Below are 26,547 nucleotides of genomic sequence, written 5' to 3' on the forward strand. Positions count from 1 at the left end.
ACACAACGCGCTCCCACGCTCACCCCTGTAGTCACTAGTCAAAGCCGTGGGCAAAGTCGATGCTGAGATGAGGGGGAAGTTCACTGGCATGCTGTTTCATGTCCCCACCCCCACTGCATCTCTTGGATCTGACCCGCTGTCTAGAAAAATCTGTCCAATACATTGACATTAAAAAAGAAATGAAGAGGTGTCAGAGGAAGCCCTGGGCCACATGAAGAACCCATCCCCTTCTTGCATTTTTTTTTCCCTAAGATTTATTTATTTGAGACAGAGACAGAGGAGAGCGTGTGCATGCAAAGGGGGGAAGGAGTAGAGGGAGAGGGAAAGAAGCTCAAGCAGACTCCATGCTCAGTGCGGGGTCCCACGTAGGGCTCAATCCCAGAACCCTGAGATCACGGCCTGAGCTGAAATCAAGAGCCAGATGCTTAACCAAACGAGCCAGCCAAGTGCTTCGCCTCCCGCCGCCCCCTGGAATTTTAACACTAACACCTGCTCCTCCACCTTCAGGGCTGGCATTACCTTCAATACCACTTTGTCAAGCTCATTTCCTGGCAGCACAATGAGTCTGGCCACAACAAACACATGGCAGACAGGGCTCATGGTCCACGCAACCGCCCAGGAGTTAAGGGCTCTGGCCACTAACCCCGGCAACAACCTTTGTGGATTCCGTGCCCCAACTCTGACCCCAACACACTGAGAATGTCCCATCATTAGCACCAGGGGTCCTCAACTGGTGGCGGTTTTGTTCCCTGCAAGGCATGTGTGGCAACGTCTGGAGGTATTTTGGGTTGTCAAGACTGGCTAGTAGGGGGCATGCACTAGCATCCAGCAAGTAGAGGCTGAGAAGGCTGCTCAACATCCTACAGGGCACAGGACGGCCCCGCTGGCGCCCCAGACGACCAGCCCCAGACATGCTGGGCCGAGAAACACTCTTCTAGGCGGTTCCCATCCCAGGTACCTGAGGAAGGGGAAGGCCTTGGGCTCCTGTCTTCTTGTCCACGTCACGTACATAGGGCCAGAAATGGGAAGGAAGGGCTGGGGAGGAAGGCTGGGAGGGTGAGGTTTAGAGAACCGGGTAGCAGTTATCCGTGAGGCAATGTGGGAGCAACCATGGGACACAGCAGGCACTTCCTTTTTGCTCCCAAGTCCTGCCTAAGCCCCTCACATTTACCTTTAGTTGGAAACCTGGAGATTTTGGCAGGAATGGTCCTTCGGGCTCATCTAACTCAACTTTCACAATTCAGAGGCAAGAAAACGGCAGAGCAAACAAGTTGCCCCAGAGGCCGGCTTGGCAGGGTGCCCAGGGTTGACCCCCTTCCAGGCCCCGAGGGGGGACAGGCCTCCAGCGGCTCTGGGGACTGGCTCTCAGTGAGGTGGCGCATCCGACCAAAGGCTCCACTGCGCTGCCACCCTCTGCCCATGGAGCTGACCACCCACCCCACAGTTGGCCTCCTGTCAACTACTCGGAGAAATGGTTTTCCAGCTGGCAGACGCTAGTACATTGCAGGGAAACCAAAGAGCTACATGAGTCAATCCTGCCTGCCTTCTTTCCTGAGCCAGGGCGACACAGAAGGTGCTTCCAGCTCAAGGACAGGAAATACCCAGCCTACCCTAGACCCGACGGTCCCCAAGCAGGCAGGTCTGCACAGGCGGCAGGGATCCTGGGGTCACCACCTCCTTGGGTTTCTGGTTTAACCTGACATGCACCCCGGGGTCTCTCAGCTGGTCTCTGAGAGAGCAGGGATGGAGAGCGAGGGGTTTGCACTTCCCTGAGGGAGTCCAAGGGCACCCTGGGAGCATGCTGGGGTGGGGGGGGGGCCAGTGTAGCCTAGGCTAAGTGGGGAGGAGATGGACACCCCGCACCCCAGGAGCTGTCACCGGCTCTTTCCCTACAATATGTCTTGCAGGAGGCACAGGCAGTTGGGCCTCCAAGCCCCCGAAACCATGAGGTGGACTGTGCTCCGACAATCCACAAAATCCGAAGGAATCCAGGCTGGCTCTCCCTTCCTCTTTATAAAATCAGTCTCTGCATGGATTGTCCTCAAAACTGGGATTCTTTAAAAGGAGTCACTTCCTGATATCTCAGCAGCTTGATAAAGAAGTGCAGGTTTTCATTGGAGGGGGTGGGGGTGGGAAGGACAGCACACCCAAGTAGGTATCTTTGTACAGAGCCTTTTTATTGAGATTTTATAGAAGCAATTTATCAACAGAAGAAACCAGCCTAGCTGCTCCAAAATAGCTGTGAAAGACGGTGATACCAAATGACAGTACGTGCCCCGCACAGGGTGGGTGACCGCAGGCGTGGAACGACGTCTCCCGAAGGATAGGACTTCCAACGTGCACTAGTTAAGTGTGTACTAGGAGAGGGCTAGAAACTTCCACTGGCACAATCAATGCAAAGAGACACCAAGACAAATGATCATTTTATAGGTACAACATCTAGATTGACAATACCTAATTCACCGGCTTCACCTCGTAGGGCAACGCACAAGAGAACACGGATTTCTTTCTTAAAGGGTGTGACAGGTTGCCAAGAATATAGTGAATATGTTGCCACATTGATGGCTACCCAGCGAGGAAGACAGGGCGGAGAGAAATGTCAACACGTGAGGAGGAACCCCCTCTCCCAGAGACCGGTCATCCATCCTAGCTCACAGAAATCTTTGAGGGTCCGTCAACTCAAGAATAGGGCCTCTGGCCAAGATTTAATCACATACGAGGGCATTAGTCTTTAGGACCCCATTTTCCAAACCATTTTGAGACAGCAAGGGGTGGGGGTGGTTACGTTCAAATGCGCTCCTCCTGGAAGGGGTGTTTTTAATCACGGCTGGCCACTTGTAACAAGTGCTGAGGACCGACCTCCCGTTTAGTACTTGATAAATCAGGTGCAACAGTCGAATCTCCTGGCGATGGCAGGACGGATTCCAGGGATTTGGCACAATCAGAGTAGGAAATGATGCTCTGCAGGCGGTTCTGGGCTCCAGAACGATGCAGAAGGGCTATCTATCTACCTGCCCCGCTGGCTTAGATGATGCTGTGGCTTTAACATTGACATCAAGAGGGAATCCCGCCGAAATGTGTTTGAGATTCTTTGATAATGCAGCCAGTCTAGAAGCAAGCATTTGGGGGTGCCTGTCAACAAGCAGGAGGCCTTCTGAAGAGGTAGATGAAAGCAGTATTTCTCGGCAAGGTGGCTGTCAGATGTTGCCCAGGAAGCGCATATGTCTCAGCACAGACCAGAGGGTGAGCTTTTGTTGCAAACAGTCCATGGCAGTGAGGGGGGATGTTTGCCCCACAATAATGCTGTGTGCATCATTTCCACTTTATGAAACACAGAAAGGGCTGCCGTCTCCTTAAATAACAAACTATACAAATAAAAAGGAGCAGAAAGAAGGAATGTTTCTGATGACAACAAATGTAAGGATTCAATAAATAATATAAAATGCTTTTGTGCTAAAATAGAACTCTGTTTTTTAATATATGTCGTTTAGCAATCTTTATGTTACTCAGAAAAAGCCAAATCTACTGTAATTAGTTAAAACATAGAAAAATACGATTTTACAATAGAACTTAAAAAAATGGCCAGTGTTTAGCTTATAAACCACATATAATATATACAACCTGGGATATAATCAACTGAGACACGGGGAATTAAATTTCAAGTCCTTTTGTAATTATGAGTGCATGGTTAGAAATAGTTTTCCATTCCCTACCCTTACATGAAAGACGTTTTTATATTAGGACGAAATTAAATATGGAAGCAGAGTTACCAGTTTTCAGAGATGGTTTTGAGATTGTGGTGTATAGGAGAGTTTACTATAAGAATGGGAGTTGCTGAAACTTTAAAACACAGTTTTTGTTTCTGCAGGCTTTTGATGAAATGCATATACTACTAACTCATTTTCTGTACGGAGTACGTGTGTATGTTTAAATACAGGTAATTTAACATTTGGGGTGCTGCATTTACCGATCAGTGCCCCCCGGCCACATCAGTGAGTGGCTGGGCATTGGGCAAGGTGGGGAAGGCATCCTTGTCCTTCGGCTATAAAAAAGCAGGTCTATTGGTCTTTGAGGCTGAAAGAAATCTAACATTACGACTTGAGGAAATGGTATCATTTCAGAGTTCGGTTTTCATTAATTCAACAAGAAAATAAAAACCTCTTTGAAATGTGGCCTGGGTAAAAAGAAAAAATTGATATTCATATGAATTTATAAGTAACTGATTAATTCAGACGTCTGGAGTCAACCTTTCATGGGAGGGAAAATCATGGTAGATCTTTAGGAAGAAACGTTTTCAAAATTTAAACTGCTAAAGCTCACTCTACAAGTGGGCATGGCTCAAACAGCAAGCAATGTGCTGTTATTCTGGGGGTCTTCTTGCGGCTCCAGTGGATGAGCAATGAGGTCTGCGGCTGGCCTCAGGGCCCCAGGCCCCAGATCCTGTGCCTGGCCATCCCAGTGGCTGCGAGGCACACACAGACAGGTGTTAACTCTGGGTGCTGGGTGCCTTCCTGGAGGGTGCTGGAGGGTGTGCAGAGCCCTGATGGAAAGCCGATGGCCTGTCCATAAGTTCAGCAACTCTAATTGAAAATAAAGTGACTATATCTCACGGTAATTACTATTCAACTCCCATTGTAAGGAGGAAAAGAATTAGCCAACTTTATTTCCTTGGTGCTTGGTGTAAAGGGAATGGCTTTTTCACCTGCAAGTTAATGCTTTCCTTCCTTCGCCCCATTTCTACCACTGTTCTTGGCTGGCTGGCACTCGCTCACCCATCCCTACAGCCCATGACTCCCAGACACCACCTGCCACAGACTCCGGTGAAGCCCACCTCCTCTCTGGGCACAAACGAGTTGGTCCTCAGGGGTGGGGAGGACGTAAGTCATCAGCCATCTCTGAATGACCCAGAAACACTTCCCTGAAAAAAATTACTGAGGGAAAAAAAAAAAAATCTATGTATGACTAAGTCCTACAAAGTAAGTCTTCTCTTAACACCAGCACATTTCAAAGTACATTTTACAGATTTACATTATGTGAAAAAGGTCCGACTCTGAGAATTTGTTTCTCTTCTTGATATGAAAAACCACTGAAAAGTCAAACACTGTATTGAACTGGCCCAACTACAAATTCCAAGTGAAATTTTTTGAATCATCAGAGAAAAACCACACTTTGTTCTTTTTCACGGAGTTAAAATTCACTGTCAATTGGTAAAGGATATTTTATAATGGCCAGTAAGGGCCTTAAAACAATTGTTTCTAGTATCCATATGGCATATTTCAAATCACACATCAGGCTAGATCTTGTGGTTGCGTGTTGTGGCGGTGGTGGCCTTTCTTGGGCAGGATGTTTGCTTTCCTTCATCTCTGGCCCTACTTTTTCCACACAAATTTTGAAACTGTAATGTGTGCAGATTGGCCAATCAGAGGCATGAGTGGGGAGACATTTGCATTAGTGGCGAAGCAGCTAATTTCTAGAAGTTTTGCTGAAAAATCATACTTACATGATAGTAGAGGGAAAAACCATGACTCTCAATGCCATGAAGGGACAAATGCACCAGAGAGAATATTTTAACTTAAAAAAATAACCTTGGAGTCACTAAAGTTTTTAATTTCTTCCATCTATGTTGGATAGCAGCTCAAAGCCATCTTAGAGTCTTTAGACTTTGCTTTATTAATTCCCTTGATTTATGGAATCAAGACATTATAGCTTTACAAAAATAGTATCAAGTTTATCTTCTTTGAATGAGAAAGTGTGTGAATTTTGTCCTTTTTAATGTTCTAAACGTAGGGAGGGTCAAACATCTAAGAATGATGTAATGCTCTTAAAACTCTCTGAAATAGCCAACCAAGTATACCAAGATCTCTACACCAGTGGCCTTCGCTGGCCATGCAGGCACAACGTGCTGGCACAGAAGGGTCCCAGAAGCACCTTCCGTCTGGCAGCAGAGACGCTGGCCCTGTCAGAATGGCTGCAGGGACAAGTGTAGGCAGAAGCCTGGCCACACAAGACGCCAACACTGGAAATTAGGTTTGAGGCAAAAGTGCTCTCAGGATATTTCCCAATTTATGTTTCCTTTCTAAAAGATCAACCTCATGTTCTACTCCAGAGCAAAAATGCTATCTTTCAAAGAGCTGCAGGTTGGCCTGGCTAATGTCCTAGGTGTGAAATGGCAGACGTTAAGCCCGGATCCTGAAGGAATCTGTGCCCTTCTTGACAGGACAGCCTCGAATGTCCCGCAGAAGCTTGGGATATAGCAATTTCTAACCTGCAAATGCTGAGCGATGGGAGCTGGCAGTGGAGGGGGTGACAGCAGTAACAAATGTCATTAACTACGGCCGCAAGGTGCTCGCCCTTTACGAGAAACAGTTACTTTTCTGTTGCTAGTGGTTTTTTGGTTTTGGTTTTTTAAAAAGCAGAATGTGAACACTGTTCTTCCCTTTTAAACCAGGGGGATGCATGTAAAGAGTGCATCTGTCCTCCTCTACTGGAAATAGCAGAGTAGAACGTGGATGTTAATTTAAACCTCAACTAGCAGTTGAGATGGAGAGTCGACCTCCAGATTTCTTTTCCAAGGCGACTCTTATGAAATATAAAAACTTTCAGTAATTATCTTCCAAACTCTCAAAATATAATTTCATTAAGAAGTCCTCACTTTCTCAAAGAACACAGTGCACAGAGATTTGGAGCCACTAAAAATATCGAGGGCAGGATGCAGATAATGATAATGTTAAGTTATTTATATTGTTAGTAGTTGACTTAGAAACATACAACAAGATTGCACTAAGAATAAGACAAATATGTGGACTTTAAAAATTATTGTTATTATTTCTAGTCTGATGACAGAGAGACTTCACTGGGAAACACACTGGTTCTTACAGCCCGGCATTTATTGGGGGCGAGAAAAGGGCGCAGAACGCATTGTAGAACAGACTGTGAAGAGAAGATAAGATGCCCCAGGGATCAGGCGACCGGCCTTCCTGCTCCACTGCTGTCACGCTGTGGGACGACCCACCCGGGGCCAAGGACCACTTACTAAGGACCGGTGGAGGATAACATGAAAGTCAACATACACGGTTAACTCATTTCAACACATTCATTCTTCAGCATTCTTTTGTCAATAAAATTCATTTTAAACTATACTATAATGTGAAACAGAGCAATTCTTTCCTTCCTATATGCATCCATTACGGATATGTGTCCCAAGGGCAGGCAGAAGGAACCAGAACGACTGTATCCTAAAACTGCTTATTGTCAGGGCCCAGGACAGACTTACCCCCAAGTGTCTGTGCACACCCAGACATGTGAAAGTGCAATTTGTTTATTTGACGATTTCTGAAAATCACTGTTGCCATGAAAGTTAAAACCCCACTGCCTGTCCTTTGGAATCCCTGTAAAGCCTTCCAACGACCCGCTGCTAAACGCCTTCGGTGATGGATGACTCCCCACCTCTGCTCTCTGTCGGAGGCGGGCAGGTACCTGGATGCTGCCGCTCACACAGTGGGGGCCCACGTGCAACCGTCTCAGAAAGTATCTTCAGCTCGCAGGCTGGGGCCTCAGGAAGTCGATGCTGAAGCGCACGGCTGACCTCCCATCCAGTGGTGTTGGAGTGGACACGTGCGAGCCCCATAGGTGCCACAGGGCAGTGCTCGGGCCGTCCAGCCTCAATGCCGTCAGGGGCTGCACTCCCACTTGGCAAGTCTAAGATAGGTTTGATATCAGACATACAAACTGAAGTGATAAGCAGGGATCATTTCAAGTTTGGAGGTTCATGTCCACCCAAACAGGTGGGGAACAAAGGGAAAGAACTTTTGTTTGTTTCTTCAGTAGTTTCAAGCAGAGACAGATGTGATGCGCAGGAGGCACTGGAGGCTGAGAGGCCAGTCCCGGACCCCGAGCACAGTCACAGCTCCTATTAGGAGCACCTCGGTGTCCTGGGTCCTCCCCATCGTGGAAGGGCCCCAGGAACAAGTGAACAGAACCTCTGACCCTCAGACTTCTCCAAAAGGCTCCATGTCAAGGGCTGAAAGGCCCAATCTCCCCAACACCCTCCTGTCCCGGGTGTCAGAGGCCGTTGCTGCTCCTGTGACAGAGAGGAGGCTTGGACAGCTCCACCACGCTGGACCGAGACTTGTTGAGGAACTTGGGCGCGCGGCGCAGCAGCCGCTGGGCCTCCGTAAAGGTCTCGGTCAGCTCCTTCTTCCACTGCACGAGCTCAGGGTCGCTCTACACGGACACACAGAGGGACAAGTAGCAATGGGCATGACTGGCTCACCTCTGGCAAGGAGCACACCACCCAGATCTCTGGCCCACGGCGCTCCGCTGAACTGCGGGCCGCTCCGCTGAACTGCGGGCCATGTGGGGGCTTCCTCCAGGGCCCCCTGCAGGGAGCAGGACAGCTGGCAAGCCCCGCGGGGATCCCTCGCCCCCACCCTGAGAGGCACTACCTGTGATCCATTCAGAGATTGCCTCTGATTTCTGATCCCTAAAACAACTCAAGTTTATACGGTAATGACTAAGGAGAAATTCTGACTAGTGAACAAGCACCATCACATGTACAATGTAGTGGTGAAGCTACTGACACACATTCTGGGTATCTCCAACTCGTTTCTCTCTCTAAATATGCTCTCGTGCACACACACACACACACACACACACACACACATACACACCCATATACCCCCAAACTGCCTCCATCTAATTGCACACATGCACCCTACAACCACCCACACAGGCACTTGTGCATATACATACCCCACACACCTCAACACTTTCCCCACCTACATACATACACATGTACCCTACAACCACCCACATTTATACATGTGTGCATATACACACCCATGCATACCCACACCCCACACACCCCCAACACTCCCTCCACTCCCAAGTACACTCACACACCCTACACTGACCCACCTCTATACACAGTACCCTACAACCACCTACATGCACTTACGTGCACACATACCCCATGTATACCCCCCACATGTACACACTCCCCCATGCACACGCACTCACACCCACTACAATGCACCCCCCCATGCAACCCACACCCCCACATGTACACACACACACACACCCATGCGCACCCACCCACACCTACTACACACGCACCCTCCATGCACACCCCCCACAGGCACACACACGTCCCCCCTATACACACCCACATCCTACACTCTCTGCCCTTACACACCACAGTACCCCAAAGGAATTAAATTTGGGTACAATAGAACTTTGGAGAGAGGAAGATGGCATTTTCCCTGAGAGAAGTCACTGGTATCTTGTGTCTCCTTAAACATCCAAGCCTCAAACACCAACATACTGAAAGATAGGAATTGGGAGATGGGCTAACAAACAGGCCCATGCCACACACCAGACAGAGCTTCCAGACAGGGCTCAGATTATTCCACATACTACCTCTCGTGCCATTTTCTGCCATTCACTTTTGTAAGTAACCCATAATCTGGTGAGCACCTTGTACCCTGGGGCTTCCCTGCTAAGCCATAAAGCAGGGATTCAAGCTCTCCATACCTGGGGGGCCATCCCCACTGGGTAGGCATACAGTTGCTCTAACTTTCACTTGGGGGAAGATTTTTTTAAAAACTGAAAAACTCACCTCACATTGTAAGACAAATTGCTTCCCTCCTTTTATCCTCAACAAAATACACTTTTTGTCTTTAATCTGAGTTTCCTCCACAGACAGAATTTGTTCCATCGTCAGTAAATTTTGCTAGTCATAAAAATAAAAAAATAAGTTACTTCACATTATTTCCTTTCTTAAGTTAAACTAATAAATAATACAGAAAACTATCAGCTTGGAAAAAGTAAAAAGAAAAAATCAGCCTTTTCCTCTCTTTGATGATATTCTAGAAGTGAGAGGGAATGGCTACAAAGGGACATGCACAAAATTCAAATTATGGCATCTCGAAGGAAATGGCAAAGAACGGAATGTCTCTGTACAACAATAGCACAGCTGTTCCCTTGGCAACAGAACTGATATCTGAATGGCTGTGACTTGCACGTGTCCTTTCTGTGTTGCACACTCGTCTGAATTCTATGGACCAAGTTGTGAGGAAACAAAACAAAGTGCTGTATGACTTATATGTGTGAACGGGGTATGGCTAAATTTCTGGCATGGCAGCTCAGGAAAGGTCTGGCAATGTTGGCTTGTGAGCTAATGATATTTTGAAAAGATCAACAGGATATTATAAACAGAGGTGACACCCTTAAAAGATGGTCACACTAGGTCTATAACATGAATGCTTGAGGTGAATGCTATAGTGTCATGAGGACCTTACCATTTTATGTTTTTTTTTTATAAATACTTCAGGACTCCGAAATGAAGAACAACACTGTCATAAATGCTCATGTTTTCTGTTTCCTGACTGATACCTACTAATCCATCCATCCATATATACTAGATAGCTCTCACACAGAACACTGAATGCTGACTGTTCAAACCAAGCTAACCTATCATACCTGATGTCTAAAAAAAAGGGAAGATTTTCTAAGTTTTCACATATCCTGAAAAGTGAAGTCATTTCCTTTCAACGTGCACCAGGGTGACTGTCTAGTAGACAGCAGAGTACAGCTGGCCCTGGAAAAACATGCGTTTGAACTGTGTGGGTCCCCTTCTACAGGGATTTTTTTTCCCCATAAAGACAGTACGCTTCCATACAGTTCCATTCTGTAAATGTATTTTCTTTTCTTTGTGATTTTTTTTAATAATACTCTTTTCTCTAGCTTATTCTACGGTAAGAATATAGTATATAAGTCATGTAACATGCAAATTATGTGTTAACGTGCTGCTTATGTTATCAGTCAGCCTTCTGGTCAATAGCAGGCTATCAAGTAGTTAAGGTTTTAGGAGAGTCAAAAGTTACACATGTGTTTTCGACTGTGTGAGGGGCCAAGACCCTTGACCTCCCGTGTTATTTAAGGATCAACTGTAAATATGTAATATGCCCAGGGCCACTTATTATCAGGAAATACATTATATAATAATAATATATATGAATTATAATTTGGGTGCTGAGTTTATACATTTGTAAAATACAATCTATATTATATAATATTATGTATTATATAATACTTACCAGCACCTGAGTTACAACTCAAGAGCCCCCCTCAAAGAAACTTATTAATAGCAATTCACAGCCTAGATGTATTAGTTTGAGAAAGTGACTTCCATGGCACTAATAATGGTGAGAAGTCTTGTTTATCTGAAAGGAATGTGCCGTGCAGTAGCAATCACTCATAATTAAATATCAGCTTTACCAATGGGGATTTATTATTTTTATTTATTTATTTGAGAAAGAAAGAGAGCATGTGGTTGGAGGAAAAAGCAGAGGGGACAGGAGAGGGACAAGCCGACTCTGCAGAGCATGGAAGCCAAAGCGAGGCTCAATCTCAGGAGCCCTGAGATCATGACCTGAGCCAAAACCAAGACTCAGATGCTTAACCAACTGAGCCACCCAAGGTGCCTCTTTACCAATGAGGATTTAAAAACACATTCTAAAGTCAGAAAATACAAGATTAGAGCTTACTACTTTCTACACTTCTCACCACCCAACAACTGACAGGCAATATTCTGACATATCCAAGACTTGACTGTGTTTTGACATTTGGAACCACCATCGCCCTGCTTCCTTGGCCCCAGATGACCAGCCAATCCCTCCCCAAGAACAGAAGCATACCTTTTTCTTGGTTTGCTACCCCTAGATAAGTAAGCCCTCCACTCCTCACACAGTAGACGCTTAATAAATGCTGACTGCCTTGTGTAAAGGGACAGTGCAGATTCGAAATTTCTTCTTATCTTGTTCACAAACATTAGCCCTTGAGAAAAGGACCTGAGGCAGGAGAGGTATCTTCCTGCCTATGGTATGGAAGTCACACTTTTCCAACAAAACAGAGACCAAAGGAAGTGTGGCTTGGCAACCTCACCTCTGTGCCCAGAGTCACGGCTTACATCACTTAGTTGATTTGAGCCTGACGAGGGGAGGCCACATGAGGGAAGACTGAGCACAGGTGGACCTACAACCATCTAGCCATATTGTAGATGTCAGATCTTCTCTGAGCTCTGGATTGAAGGACCTCTGTCTGACTCCAAAGTCCTGGATTTTTTTCCCCCTCTTTTGATCTCCTTGACTTTCTCTGGACTTCTTCAAACCTGTTTTGACCTCACATCCTATTCTGAGATGTTACAGAATCCTTCCTTGGCTCTACGTTTAAAAAAGTTGAAGTTTGGATACCAAAATCTCATATGCACAAGTTAAAATAGATATCCACAGCTTAGCGGGATATTTTAGAGGCCATGCCTGCAATCTGAAAGAGCCACGTGACATCGAGTATGCTGGAAGTCCATGCTGGTAAGGCCATTTTCAACTTACCCGGGACTCTCCCTCTCCTCTCCATTCAAGTCTGTTTGGAAAGAGGTAAAAATACCGACGCTGCCACTGAGTCAGAAATGGGTTCCCTAGCTTCAGCATGTACCCGTGCATGATACAGTCCTTTCCCAGAGCGTAATCTGAGGAATATAATATAACCACGGATTAAATGGGCTCGGACACAGGTTGTCTACATTATTTTCTGGAACAAACAAGAAAGAATTACACTCTCTTTGGAAACATCAAGTTTTTATCAAGGGAACATGTCACGCAAACCACTATTTCCGTTTTGAGACACAGGTGAGCTGGGGATCGGAAGAGGTCTCTTCGGCTCTGCTAACATACTGAATGGCTGTTTCTCAACATTCTGATACATTTGTGATGGTCCCTTATCACACAGAGAGGGCAGAGCTTTGTTCCCAAACTATTTTTTCAGTATGTGTAATAACAGGAATTGGAGAGTAGAGAGAAATCTCGTTCAAACAATGCTCAATGTATCCGTGTCTTTATGTGGGACTGGGGTTCTCCTCTCAATCCTATAAATAATAGTAAGGGGCTTATCAAGCAGCCAAGGTAACACAAGGCTCAAAACTGTTTGTTCATTCAGTTATATTTATGCCTCAAATATATGGTTAGGTAGATAGACCGAGCTAATTCGCACTCATGTTGAGTCCTGATCATATTGTTAAAGTGAAGTGCTATCTCTCCTTTTTCTCTTTTTAAAGGTAATTTGAAGTGGCTGGCTTTGTTTTCTTTAAAGGCTTTGGATATCATGCTAAAATCATTCATTCACTCCTTCCCTCATTCAGCTATTAAGGGAATGTCTATTGCTGGACATGTTCTGGGCACTCTGGATTCATCAGTGCTATATGACCAGAGACAGAACTCCTGCCCTCAGAAAGCTAACGTTCTATTAGGAGACCCAGACGATAAATAGATCAGCAATACCTACATTGTGCCACATACAGGAGGGCAAAGAACCAAGGACAGGGGGGACGAGGTGATCAGGTAGGCTCCTTGGAGTTGTCATTTTAATGGGAAAGTGTTTGCATGGCTAAAGAATATGGAAGACAGATGCCTTGCAGGTTTGCTTCAGAGACCTAAGCTTAGGCTGTACTGTTTTATAAGATGACTCCTGAGATCTTCAACCAAGATCCACAGATGCCCAAATCAATTACTTGTATATGAAGATAAATTCATTAATTTGCTAGGTGCTCTAATTGAGGCGCTAATTAAAAGGATAACCTCAACAAGGTCATTAAGGTATACCTATTTTTTTCTGGGTCCAATTTGTCAAGATTCTAGTGACATCATGGCCCTCCCCAGAGCAAATTACTACTGAGGTAATTTCCCATGTAAAATTTGCTATGGTCAACAGTCCGGAGTGATATCAATGGACGTGCTCTCTAAGGAACAGCTTAGAAATGAAGCTCCTCTCCCTGCTGAGTGGAGGTGAGCACAATTATGGGGCCGTGCTGCTCCCCTGGGGTACTCAGGCAGCTTTTATATAAGGAAGAATCCATTTGAGCTCAGGCACACGTTTCTGAGCAGGTGATAAATGCTACCAGGAACTGGTCAACATGACCAATGAGCCTGCATCAAACTGCCCCCATTCAAGCAACTTATTAATAACAAAATGAAATTGTTTCTGGACAGTCTCTCTTATTATATAATGCTAACCTTAAAAGTCTTTGCCTAGAAGTAAAGCAAATGACATCATGGTCATTAACCACAATACATTTAAATATCCCAGATTCATAAAATCTTACAAAAATTGAAAGCGACAACATCTGGTGAATCAAGCATGGCGGACTAGTTTAATACTTGATGTTAGGTACTCCGCTTTGGAAATCCCAACAGGGCACTCAAATATCGTAAATAAAAATGCAGCTTCGCAATTCTTTAATGCTGGTTGTAAAATAAATGTAATTATATTGATTTATAGCTCTTGACAAGGGACATGTGTGCTGAGTCCCTCCCCAAAGCCATCTATGACATGCTTCGCTGGTCCCAGTGAAAAATTAAAATGCAGGCCCCCTTTCAAAAATGATTAAGAACATCAAGACAGTAACAGCAGAGCATTCAAGCCAGTGCAGTATCCCAGGTGGCGGCCCAGGTCACACGTCCACGAAGCCAGGCCTACTCCTGGCACTGTAATATTCAGTCCTCACTGGCCAACTCACTCTAAATGCTCCACGATCGGAGGACACACTGACACGTTACTGCTGACCACCTTCATTTATATGTTGACTGAGGACTTTGAAATATTACACTGAGCTTTTCCAAGCCACACAAAACTATTTATGGTGTTCCCCCTGCCACCCCTGGAAAGTACTTTATGACCCATATACTTTCTCAGCTTTGCAAGAATTTTTTAAAAATTCATCGCATTGAAAATATTTTGAGACATGCTGGCTATTTTACCTTCTTCGTGTCCAAGTTGCTTATTTTTAGCTCTCTTTCTGGCCTCGATTTTATCCGTGTCTGCATTTACAGCTTCATAAACTGTTTCTGCTACTTCCTGCTGCCAGCGCTCGGAGATCACCAAGGGGAAATTCTTGTAGAGATCTTGGTCGCAATCAAGAAGCTTATTATTTTAAGAGATCAAGATAGTTATGATTTAACATACTTAGCAAGGCCACAGATTCAGAAGTATCCTAACTGTACGTGGGAAGATCACTGGACCACAGTACAAAATCCTTTAGAGACAGCTCGTTAGTTGTTTTAAGTGTCTGTTAATGATATTAAGCAACCCAGACCCACCATTGTTCTCACTGTTCTTACCTTCAGCCCAGGGCTGCTAAGATTCAGCCGTTCCCTTACACCATCTTCATTACATTTTTGCCAAAGAAAAACTAATATGTACAGGGTTTTATTTAACGTACGAAAAGATCCAACAACAAAACAGAATCTCAATGATGGCGAGGTAATTCTATTTGCAAAAGTAGAAAGTTACACTGCTGTAGTTTTAGAAACAATTAAAAGGGAAAAGGTTGGTGGGAGGGGGTGGTTTCTAACCACCCTCAATTCATCTGAAAAGTGAGATGAGCGGAGGGGAGAGGAAGCTGAATTTTCCATTCATTCCACAAACCTTCCAACCTTTCACAAACCTAGTGTAACAACTCCATCAAGTAAGTGTGCAAGCATGGAGCTCAGGAGGCATGTGGAGTTCACTGGGAGTTAAGGCAACTTTGCCTTTAAGAGGCACTGGAATAAAAATTACACTTAATGATAGCATTTCTTCTCCAAACTATTACTCAAAAGTTTTCATTCTTCCCCCTGAGCTTAGAGGCCACACTCTGAAAATAAGCAAAGAAGATGATTTTATGCTCTGAGCTACAGTTCCGTGGCAGAAAGGTGAGTGATCTGACTGAAAGAAAGGAACACATTTGTCAATCAAAAGCACAGATCTCTTTATAAACTTGATTTGCTTGCTACTTTGCCTGAGAAAGTAGTACTGGATAGATTATCGTTACAAGTTATTTACAAGAAAAAGAGCTTGAAGAGGCACTTGCCCCCCAAGACTTTAGCAAATCAATGAAACACAGAGGGTTCTCCGGCTGCTCTTAGGGTCCTCTTACAAGCATATGTTGATTTTAGGGTCCTTTGGTTCACAGAACCTTCCTTTCCTTTTCCATTTCCAGGCTGAGGCCAGAGTTGAAATCCTCAGTGGCTCAGAGCATGAATGCTGGAGGCGTGTGCCCACTCACGAGAGAGAGAGAGAGAGAGAGAGAGAGAGAGAGATGAGGTGCTAGTGCACCAGGGTGGAGGGACACCCTGTGATCAGGGCCACAGGGATGGATTCTGAAAGCATCTGCCAAAAGTAAAAACACACTCCTTTCCAAAGTAGTTGCTCAGAAAGGGCCAAGTCTGCTTTGTATACAAACTTCTGCTTCCTAGAATTTCAGGGAGCCTTGACTTTCAGGACTCAGCATAAATTGTTAAAAATGAATAAAGCAAAGAAGAAAATGTATACTTATCTTGTTTCTGTTCCTGTTTTTTAAAGAAGAGTATATTATTGGGGCTGCTTTTTTAAAGATAAAGAATTGGTTTCTTAAGACCCAGACCCTCTAGCTGGACCAGGCTGTCCCAGGCTCATTTCCGGCTGGATCCCTGGCCACACGCCCCTTCTCATTCTGAGCACACTCATCCTTAGCTCTTGGTCACAGAGAATGGAAACCACAATGACAGAACCTCCTAACTGAAGCATGGACTACAGGCCAGGAAGCTTAAGGAGGCTCTCTCCTCTACCTCAGAGAAATCGCCTCAGAACCCATCACAGGTGACAGAACCAAGGCATGGGAGGTGACCTGAATGGCCCAAAGTCACTCAGCTAATGAGAGCAGATCTGAGCTCAGTATGTCCAACTCCAGAGCCCTGATTATGGTCTACAAAATTTAAAGTTTGAGAATCTCTTTATAATCTCAAAAATATCTGTGGGCACCACATCACAGTTATCTAACACCCTTCCGTGGATGGTAGTACATCTGATGACAACTCTACTGTGAAAACAGTAATCCTTTTATGTGACTTTGTAAATGACCTTTCTCCACCACATGGCTGTGCAGCGGTACTCACATACTGGACCCGTGCTGTCCTTCTAGGCTGCAGACCAGGTCTGGAGGTGATACACATATCTGGGCCCCGGGCATGCTGCCGTCCCCCCAACGGTGGGAGCCACTGCTCCAGACCACACCTCCGCTTCCCCTTGGCCTAAGCTCTTCTTCCTGGGAAGCTGGTCCTGGGTGTAGCCCAATTGACCCTTCCTCCCTGATGCTGCCTGTTCCAACCAGCTGCCACTCCTCGTGTCCTGATGCACCTGGCCTCCCTCCTCCCTTGCCGCGTGCCTACCACTTCTGTCCCCATGCCCTGTTGGTTCCAGTCCTTTGTGTCCCTAGCTACAGCTCCTCATAGGTGTGTGTGCTTAGAGTGCTGCAGTCTTCTGGAGGGGGAGCTGCTTGTAGGAAAAATGAGGGGGGTTCACACAACCAGGGTATAAGGAGGCAGCTAAGAAGGGAGGGGAGGTCCTGGGGGGAGCTGAGAAGGTGGGGGCAGACGTGAGCCTGACATGTAGTGATACACTCTGACTTAGCAGCCTGAGGAGGATGATTTTCCCTCATGACTCACCGTCTGTAATTATGCCTTGTCTACTGGGACACATAATGATATGAACAAAAGTTTGAAAAATGCAGAGGATTATACAAAAAAAACACAGTGATTATTTCACTTTTGATTGACAAATGCAAAATGACTCACGATGTTTGCTCTTTCCTTCCTAACACAGAGAGATCTGAATACTTAAAAGGATTAAGATGGCTGGCTCTTTGGCACAAGGCAAAATGTGTCTGCTATCACACGGTTGTTTTTCTCTGCTTCATATACGTTTGCATTCTATTTCATTTTTATTTTATTTTATTTTTTTAAGATTTTATTTATTTATTCATGAGAGACACACACACAGAGAGAGAGAGAGAGAGAGAGAGAGAGAGAGAGGAAGAGACACAGGCAGAGGGAGAAGCAGGCTCCATGCAGGGAGCCTGATGAGGGATTTGATCCCAGGTATCCAGGATCACACCCTGGGCTGAAGGCAGGTGCTAAACCGCTGAGCCACCTGGGCTGCCCTGCGTTTTATTTCAATCGCAAATATATCCAAATCCATAAGAAACTGACCACTTACCAGTTTATCAAACATAAAATGATTAGTCCACATAGTTTCATAGTTTCTAATTTAGGTCCTTGACTTCTACCTGCTTCAAATATGTTAGGTCGTCAGTGGTAAGTGACATTCCACAAGCAGGCCAATGCTAAGACAATCATTCATTTTGACTGCCACTAAAAAATCTCCCCACCCTCCAAAACACCCTTATGTACCTTGATGCCCTTGGTATCCTCTTCATCAAATGAGCCAATGTCAAAGGCGTCAGCAGCATTGACTTCTCCTCGGGGAGGAATCAAGGGTGGAGGGTACTAGAAGATCCAAAGAAGCCTGGTTCAGTTATTGGATCACCTCACCGCTTGTGCCAGCCTACCACTCTATAGCAAGAGCACTGTGCAAGACACTGATGTGTTGCACTCTGTGAGCCCTCCAGTCGAGCTGGTACACAGCACAATACATATTTCACAGATAAACTTGTGCATGGAACAGTCCTAAAAGAAGACCCTAGATTTTAGAGAAAGTTAAGGGGCAAAAAGAAAGATTCACATCCAAAGTCTTAAAGCATTATTGAATATGATGAAGTCTCCAGACTGCACATCCTGCCAGCTCAACTTTAGGAAAACTCCACCTCCCAGACAACACAGCACCACAACTACCTGTGGGAGCCTTAAAGTGCAGGGAGGGCAAGAGGGGTGCTCTACACTCCTAAGTGTCCAAAGGCCGACACCAATGGAGCCACAGATCGCTCTCTCGGTCCCGTAAGGCAGGACTAATACAGCTTCATTCCTTGACAGTTGGAGATCATGCAAAAATGAACCCACAGCTGATCGTGTTTTTAAAGACTTTAATTTGGGGGTGTTTTCCTGTACCAATGGGAATATAAAAATATCCTAAAATAAAGGATTCTGTTGATATCCAGTCATATTGATCCTTAAGTTGTGGGGTGTGGGCTTGGAAGTGTATGTAGATTTGTGACACATGCTTCTTGTACACTTTTATAAAGGTCTATATGAAAATACACTCACTAACTGAGATAGGAAGTCAAAAAAGTGAGCGAAAGCTAAAAACATCTCAGTTATATGGATATTTGAATTAGATAACAACTCCACTTCAGTATTTATTAATGTATACTGCAGGTAGTTTGAAACTGTTAACTAGGGAAACTGACCTCAGCCCGGAGGGAGTCAGTGGTAAGGCACCCCGAGAAGGCAGCACACTGCGGTCAAGAGCGCCCCGGGGGCGGGGCTCGAGGCTCGGTGGGACAGACCCAGGAAGTGGGGATCCAGGCCACCCAGTGCCCCCAGAGTACCTTCTGTAAGTAGACGTGCTGCCAGTCGATTCCTTTGAAAAAGATGTGTTCCTTTACTTCTTGTGCCCTGTGGAAGAGGCACAAAGGTGGTAAGGGTGCATTTGCAAACCTAAGAAATATTTTCCAAAAGCTGTCTCCTGGTAAAAACACAGAGGAATGACCATTTTCAGTTCTTTAAGTAAACAAGTAAAATATGCTTCTTTCTTTTCTTTTTTTTTCTTTTTTTTCTTTTTTTTAATATGCTTCTTTCAAAGCAACACAGGAAACACTGGATGTCTTGAAATACTGTATGCAGAAGCTAGGAGTATTATTCCATATGGTAATTTATCAGGGATGTGTATTCCAGTTTGAGAGAACCAGGGAGTTGTCACAGATATATAGACACACAGAATTCTGTCGCCATGAGAACAAATTCAAGCAAGAATTAGAGATCTCCACATCGAGGAGATTTACAGCAAATGTCGATGAGGCATGTTAGATCAAACAACAGGCATATGAAGCCCCAAATGTGAATTTAGAAGCAAACTAGAAATCTAGGAACACAGTGCATGGCAAACCTTCTTATTAATTGAAGAAAAAGTTTTCCCAAAGATCACCCTTAAAGTTCAATTTATGCAGAAGAGAAGGGCCTGAATATACCATGAAGAAAGCCTGCACGGGGAAAATGCAGTCCCCATGCCCGCCAGAGATTCTCCCACAGGCCTGCCCAGGGTTCCCCCAGCCCTGTCCCCTGCAGTAGAGCCCCAAGGGCTGGTTCTCGGCCCTCTTCCTCGGCTATCACTCTTTGGGTGACCTCACCCTGCCATGACTAAGTGCCTTGTACCTGCGGACAGCTCCCAGCTCTGTGTCCCAAGTGCCGACCTTGTCCTGCACACCAGGAGACCCACCCACCCAGCACCTACTTGGTATCTCCACTCGATTGGGCAAGAGGTCCATAGAACTCCTGACTTACTCCCACATTTTGTTGTCTAAGGCTGAAGAGCCAGATCACCCCGATACCCACTCTCTCTACACTCTACAGCCTACCCCCTGGCAAGTCCTGGGGCTTCTTCTTACTGCCTCCAATCCTCATGGAGATCCAAATCTGAGTGGGGGCCATGGGGTCTTCAATCATGAAGGGGATGCTGAATGTCCTGCCACTGCTACCATCATCCAGGTCCCCAACCTGCTCCCTGAATGGCCCTAACTGCCCCCTGCCCCAGCCTGCACTCCAGCCACACAGCCTGCAGCCCCACCTGACCCACGTCGCACTCACATCATTTTTTCAAACCATCTTCCTTCACCCCTGCCCAGGACTCTCCAGAGGCTTCCTTGTACTTACAGTGAAGTCTGGAGACACAGCCTATAGGACCTGCCTAGAGAGCTCACCGCCTCTCTGTCTGGCTCCTGATCTCCCTCTCCTGGCTCTCCAGCCTTCCTGCTCTTCTGCATCATGGAAGCTTGACTGACCCTCAAAGCCCTACCCTCACCAACCCTTCTGCCTGGGGTCCCTTCCTACCCCCCTCCCAAAGCTGGCGGCTCAAGGACATCATTGCTTTATTTATCTCATTCACGCTCTTCTGTCTGAGGTCATCTTTTCATCATTACTTATTTCATCATTTCTATAATATCATTCACCCCTGGCCCCATACAAGCTCCAAGAAGGCAGGGCTGTGGCTACCTTGTGGACTGCCTCAGCCCCAGCACTTAGGATGGTGGCTGGCACTCAGAGGGTGCTCAGTAAGTGTTTACTGAATGAATGAATTCAAGTCAAAGGGTGTCCCTTTGTGTTTTGCATTTATTCCTTTCCAACAACCACTAAAATGATGGAAGAGGAACAGAGACATAAATGCATTACAAAGAGGGATGGGGAGCCATCAGCAGGCAGGATGCAGGAGGCATGTGGATGCAGGAGCAGTGACCGAGGGCAGGAAGTGGCAGAGCTATTGCCCGGGGCCAGAGGGGGTGGGATAGGGGGTGGGGGAGCCACAGGCTGAGGACAGGCTGAACTCTGTATGTGGAACCCTCTACACACACACGGATGTATACACACGCGCACGCACACACAAACACCATACTTTCTTCCTCCAAATCCAATCCCAAAATGCCTGCAGCTAGGTGTTTATTCTAATGGAGTGAGGGGAACCTCTGAAAGGTTCTATTTTGGAAAAATTAAGCCTGCTAAAGATTTTGAAAAGCAATTGGAGGGATTAGAGACTTAAGCCAACAGAATGTAGAACAGAATCAAAGCGAAGATACAGAGAATACATGAGGAAAGAAAGACACATTGACGACCATTCTAGAAATCCCTACAGGCACCTAAAAAGAGTTCTACGAGCTAACCAAGGAAATAGAGGAGAGGGGATGTCAAATAAATAAAAAAAAACAGTATTCCCCAAGCTGAAGAAAATGAACCTCCGCAGTACAAGAAACTGCCAGTGCCTGACAGAAGGAGTGATAACTCAGTTCCATGACGAACTTTATTACATACAATAAAGCAGTATCTTCAAAGTTCTGGGGGAGAATCATTATCGATTTAGCATTCTATATCCAGCCAAAATATCAGTCAAGTTTGAGGACCACAGGAAGGCATTCTAGCAGCTAGAAAGCATGTGTAAAACAGCAGCTGGCTGGTTATGCATGGGAGAAAACATGTAAGACCCATGATCAGGATACTGAACTGCCATAACTACAAGCATAATTAGTAAAACTTCCCCAAAAGAACTGAGAAATATCAGGATTCATTTCCACCATCAACATGATTGATTATTAAAGTTAAAAAGTTAGCGACTCCTTCAATGTCTTAATTATAAAACACAAAGGACAGCATACATATTTTCCATGAGTTTTTTCCCCCCCTCAGATCAAAATGGGAGATTTTCAGGGGCTAGGAATGATCTGTGATGTACTGAAACGGTTATGTGTTCCGGGTGACAAGACTCAAGAGCTAAAACAGCCTACCCGCCCCCATGGCAGCCGAGTCGCTTGCTGGCGTCTCTCTGGAGCAGGCCTTCTAGGAGGGACCGCAGTTCCGGGGAGAAGGCCTCTGGGAGTTCCACATTCTGGGGGAAAAAAGAGCATGATTTCAAAGATGCACTCCTGGAGGGAGGGCCCTGACGCCCAAGCAGACCTAAAGGCCATCTCTTAGGTAAGGACAGTGTTAAAATGAAAAACTGCAGATTCATCATGAATTAATATTCACTCTAAGGAAATATGAAACTGTACTAGTCACTTTCTTTTTTTCTTTTAAGTAATGGCTATGCCCAACGTGGGGCTTGAACTCATGATCCTGAGATCAAGAGTTGGATGCTCCACTGAGCCAGCCAGGTGCCGCAGATTACTAGTCATTTTCAATGTCAATCAACAGGCTGGGGCCAGGTCAGGAGAAACAGGGCTCCCTGTTCTTCTGTGCCTCTGCAGTTTTTTTCTTTTCTTTGATCTCCTTATTTTGGTTTTTGATTTTCTGGATCTTTACCTTACTGACAGGTGGCAAACCTTAATTTCTGCCTCAGCATCTATTTTCACTAAATTTTCCAGTTAGGAATTTTAGGAACTGTATCTCCACTCATTTGTTTTAAGAAAGCAAATTTTTACACCAGTTGTGATGGAATGAGACATGAAAATTAAGATACAAATAAGGATAGAGATTTTAAGGGGAAACCTAGCTGGCTAAATCGGTGGAGCATGTGACTCTAGATTTTAGGGTTATGGGTTCAAGTTCCACATTGTGGGTAGAGATTACTAAAAAAATAAAAGAAAATAAAATCTTGAAAAAAAAAACAGAGTTTTTAATCTCCTTACCACGGTGAGGGTCATTCGGTCTATCTCATGCTTGTCTTTGGTTTTGTGTTGTCTGAAAGGGCTGTGCCTATGGAAATGAACAATATGCTATGACAATGTGGTATCAGTTCACTTAGTGCACGTCCCTGACTCATGTCTGGGTAGCATCCTGGATTCTGTCACTGTTCATCCAAAACCACAGAAATATACAAACCATACCCATTCACCATTTCTAGAGAAAGACTGGTCTTGGGGTACATTAGGGTCTGAAGGGGGGATGGGGGGCTTGTGCTCACTTGAACTGTCTGATCCTCACATCAATGAAATCATGGTACTAAAACATGCTTCAGCAAATATATTCCCACTGATATTTAAAAATATCCTTAAAAAGAAAATAAGCAGCCGACCGGTAGTCATGAAAATGAAGGTCGGTTATATAACTTTTTGTCACTTTTAGTGTTTTGAGATAAAAAATTTCACACAATTTTATTTTATTTTAAGAAAAATAGTATTAGTCCCTCAAATAACCCAAAGAACCACAGTCCAACCAAAACACAACCAAGATGAACAGGCCTCCCCCACTGGAAACCAGTAACGATGCAGTACCTTCCCTTAATGATAACAGATACAAATGAACCCTGTGCCCGAGGCCCTCCACAGTTCTGAGTGCTGCCTTTCTTTTTTTTTTTTAAGATTTTATTTATTTGTTTATGAGAGATAGATAGACAGACAGACAGAAAAACACACAGGCAGAGGTAGAAGCAGGCTCCATGCAGGGAGCCTGACATGGGACTTGATCCTGGGTCTCCAGGATCGCGCCCTGGGCTGAAGGTGGCGCTAAACGGCTGAGCCACCCAGGCTGCCCCTGAGAGCTGCCTTGTGTTTTACTTATGGAGAGCCCCAAATTCAGAAGTCAGCAGACCTAAGTTTGAGGTTTTGACGGGGGTGTTTACTGGCTGCGGGCCAGTCACGGAAATGGTTAGTCTTCATTTCTTCATCTGTTGATGGGCATAAGGTCACGCACTTCACAGAAATAGCAAAGGTAGCCAACAGACAACGCGTATGCTAGAAGCAGCCACGATATGGCAATATACGGGAGTATCTGTTCCAGCAATCGTTGACGAAATTAAGAAAGATGAACCTTGACTTTACAAAATGAATGTCTGCTTGACAAACTGAAAAACAAACTATCCTTACTCTTTATCCTGCTATTAAAACCCTGGAGAAGCTGGCTTTTAAAGGAGATCTTCTCAAAAGAGACTAGTAAACATGTAAATTATGAACTGGTCTTACTTTTTTACTTGAAAATTAAAGTAAGAACTGGTCTTACTTTTTTACTTGAAAATTAAAGAAGGGAGAACTATATATATATGTATCTATATATACATATATATGATTGAGTTTTCTTAAAGCATGACATGCTTACAAAATTATGAATCTTACAGATTTATTTCTGAGGCATATATAACATCATCAGAGGCAAGATAGTCTGTAAAATATCTGAAAGTTACTCTATAAAATGAGTTGGAGTACTGATGTGATTTAGAAAAAAGAGCTCATCCTTGCACTACATAACTGCTACCACTCTGACCATTACTTCACCAAATTAGTGAAGTAATGCACTGAATCATCTCTTGGAAGGGATTATTACATTTCAGAGCCTTTATTCTCTTAAATATTTTAATGTTCATTTTGTACAAGAGAGGGCACTCTAATGCTTTATTTTCCTTCTTACCATGCAATGAAATAGAGTAATTTCCATCTCTTGGAAGCAATACTTTGAAAAATAAAATCTAAAACAAGGTGAATGAGTGCCAAGCAAACATGCACTAATCTTTAAGCTAGATTTTGACTGGAAATGTTTCCCCTACTTGTTTCTAAAAAGAAATATGTAAAATTACTGCATTTAAAAAGCAAATCGGGTATAACAACAAATGGTACGCTGTTATTTATAAGATATAATCATTTAAAAAACCATCACTTGTATCATCCTCTTGTGTGAAAGACACAGAGATATTGACATGTTCATGGTGGAAGAGCAAAATAATATTAGCTTATTAAATCTTATTAAAACTGTAGTCTCTTCCAGACACGGCTGTCTCCACCCCACACAAGGTCCTGAACGCATAAAAAGGGTTTGTGAGCAGATGTCCTCGCACAGGGGCAAATCCTGCTGGTTTGACTCCTGTGGGCAGTACTGGGGACCCCAGTCCTGCTCTCGACGCCCCGAGTATTGGCCTGGGCCTGCCACCGGAAGGAAAGCACTGTGCCCTGACCCTTGCAGAGAAGGACTGCTGTGTTCTGACAGAAATGCTCTGTGCTAAATTTAAAAAGTCTTTCATGAGACCAGAGGGAGGCTTGCAAGGGGGAGTGGAGTTAAGTCGGTGGTGCCAAAAACATTTCCAGCACATGAACCCTGTCACTACCCAGCCCGCTTTACAAACACGGCTATTCCACATCCGACTCAATAGGAAAACAGTCGGAAATGCTTTTCAGCGATGCAGCTCCGGGCCGTGGCGCTGAGAAAGTTTGCTCTTTCAAGTTCGAAATCTTGATGCACATCTGTTTCCAATGTAGTCTTGATTATTCTTTGTGAACCAAACCAAAGATTCTGTTTCTATTTTGGCAAATGTTAAAGAGACCCTACGATAGTAATAATCTCTGCTTGGAGGGAGGCACGTGGTGCTCGCAGATCCTGTGTGGCTGCAGCTGCTCCCTGATGCAGCCACTTTAAATAGGAGCCAGTTTCAGGCCTGCCAACAGCTTGCAGGGCAGGCCCACTTCTCCCCCCAAGGCATGCACCACTCTGGCTGCATCGCCTAGCGCCGCCACGGGAAGAAAACTCACATGTGCCGTGGTCAGATGTGGCTTTCGAGTTACAGACCGAGTGGGAGCACCGCAAATTCCCTCCAAGCAAGTTGGCAAAGCATTCAAGATGGGAGAAATGATGGGAAAACACACACAAGCACACACACAGTTCAAAAGCAATACATTTGTAAGTAAGGGTGATTCAAAGCTCTTACATCAACATTTAATTTTAGAACACCAAAAAGATGACATGTTACATCAAATACGAGTTGAACTCAAGCCAGTAACTGCCAAAATATTTATAAACATTCCCTTTTTTCTCTCCCCACAGGAATAAACTTGGTAACCTCGGGCAGAGCTCAGCTGTTCCCGGATCACCACCCAGGCTCTCTCCCTGCATCTGACACCTTCAGGGACAGACCATCAGAGGTGACAAGTTTAGGATCAAAGCTACTGTCACATCAATTCTTTTCCTTATCAGACATCTGAAATCTAGATTGAGGATCATGGCAGTAATCCCATTCATTTGCAACATGGACACTTCTTCAATACCCTGTCCCATCCCTGTGAATCCAGAACATGGATGCAGAACATGATCTCAAGCCTGAACAGCCTGCTCACATCCAGAT

General features: G+C 44.9%; 1 protein-coding gene across 10 annotated transcripts in view; it reads right to left on the bottom strand.

Annotated features, from left to right (window-relative positions):
- Positions 1–2,156: 2,156 nt before the first annotated feature.
- Positions 2,157–26,547, bottom strand: part of GRK3 (G protein-coupled receptor kinase 3) — a 128,966-nt gene continuing 104,575 nt past the window's right edge. For 6 of the 10 annotated variants that reach the window (XM_055322652.1, XM_055322647.1, XM_055322651.1 and 3 more), the window contains 8 exons: positions 23,132–23,198; positions 22,292–22,392; positions 19,352–19,418; positions 18,258–18,353; positions 14,811–14,973; positions 12,390–12,526; positions 9,617–9,730; positions 2,157–8,223 (listed from right to left, as the gene is read on the bottom strand). In XM_055322652.1, coding sequence (XP_055178627.1) covers positions 8,062–8,223; positions 9,617–9,730; positions 12,390–12,526; positions 14,811–14,973; positions 18,258–18,353; positions 19,352–19,418; positions 22,292–22,392; positions 23,132–23,198 — 907 coding nt within the window. In that variant the 3' untranslated portion in view covers positions 2,157–8,061. The remainder of the gene's footprint in view (positions 8,224–9,616; positions 9,731–12,389; positions 12,527–14,810; positions 14,974–18,257; positions 18,354–19,351; positions 19,419–22,291; positions 22,393–23,131; positions 23,199–26,547) is intronic. The other 4 variants (XR_008664095.1, XR_008664096.1, XR_008664093.1 and 1 more) reach the window with 4 other exon arrangements.

This window comes from Nyctereutes procyonoides, unplaced genomic scaffold (genome assembly GCF_905146905.1).
Source record: "Nyctereutes procyonoides isolate TBG_1078 unplaced genomic scaffold, NYPRO_anot_genome, whole genome shotgun sequence".
NCBI classification, from domain to species: domain Eukaryota; kingdom Metazoa; phylum Chordata; class Mammalia; order Carnivora; family Canidae; genus Nyctereutes; species Nyctereutes procyonoides.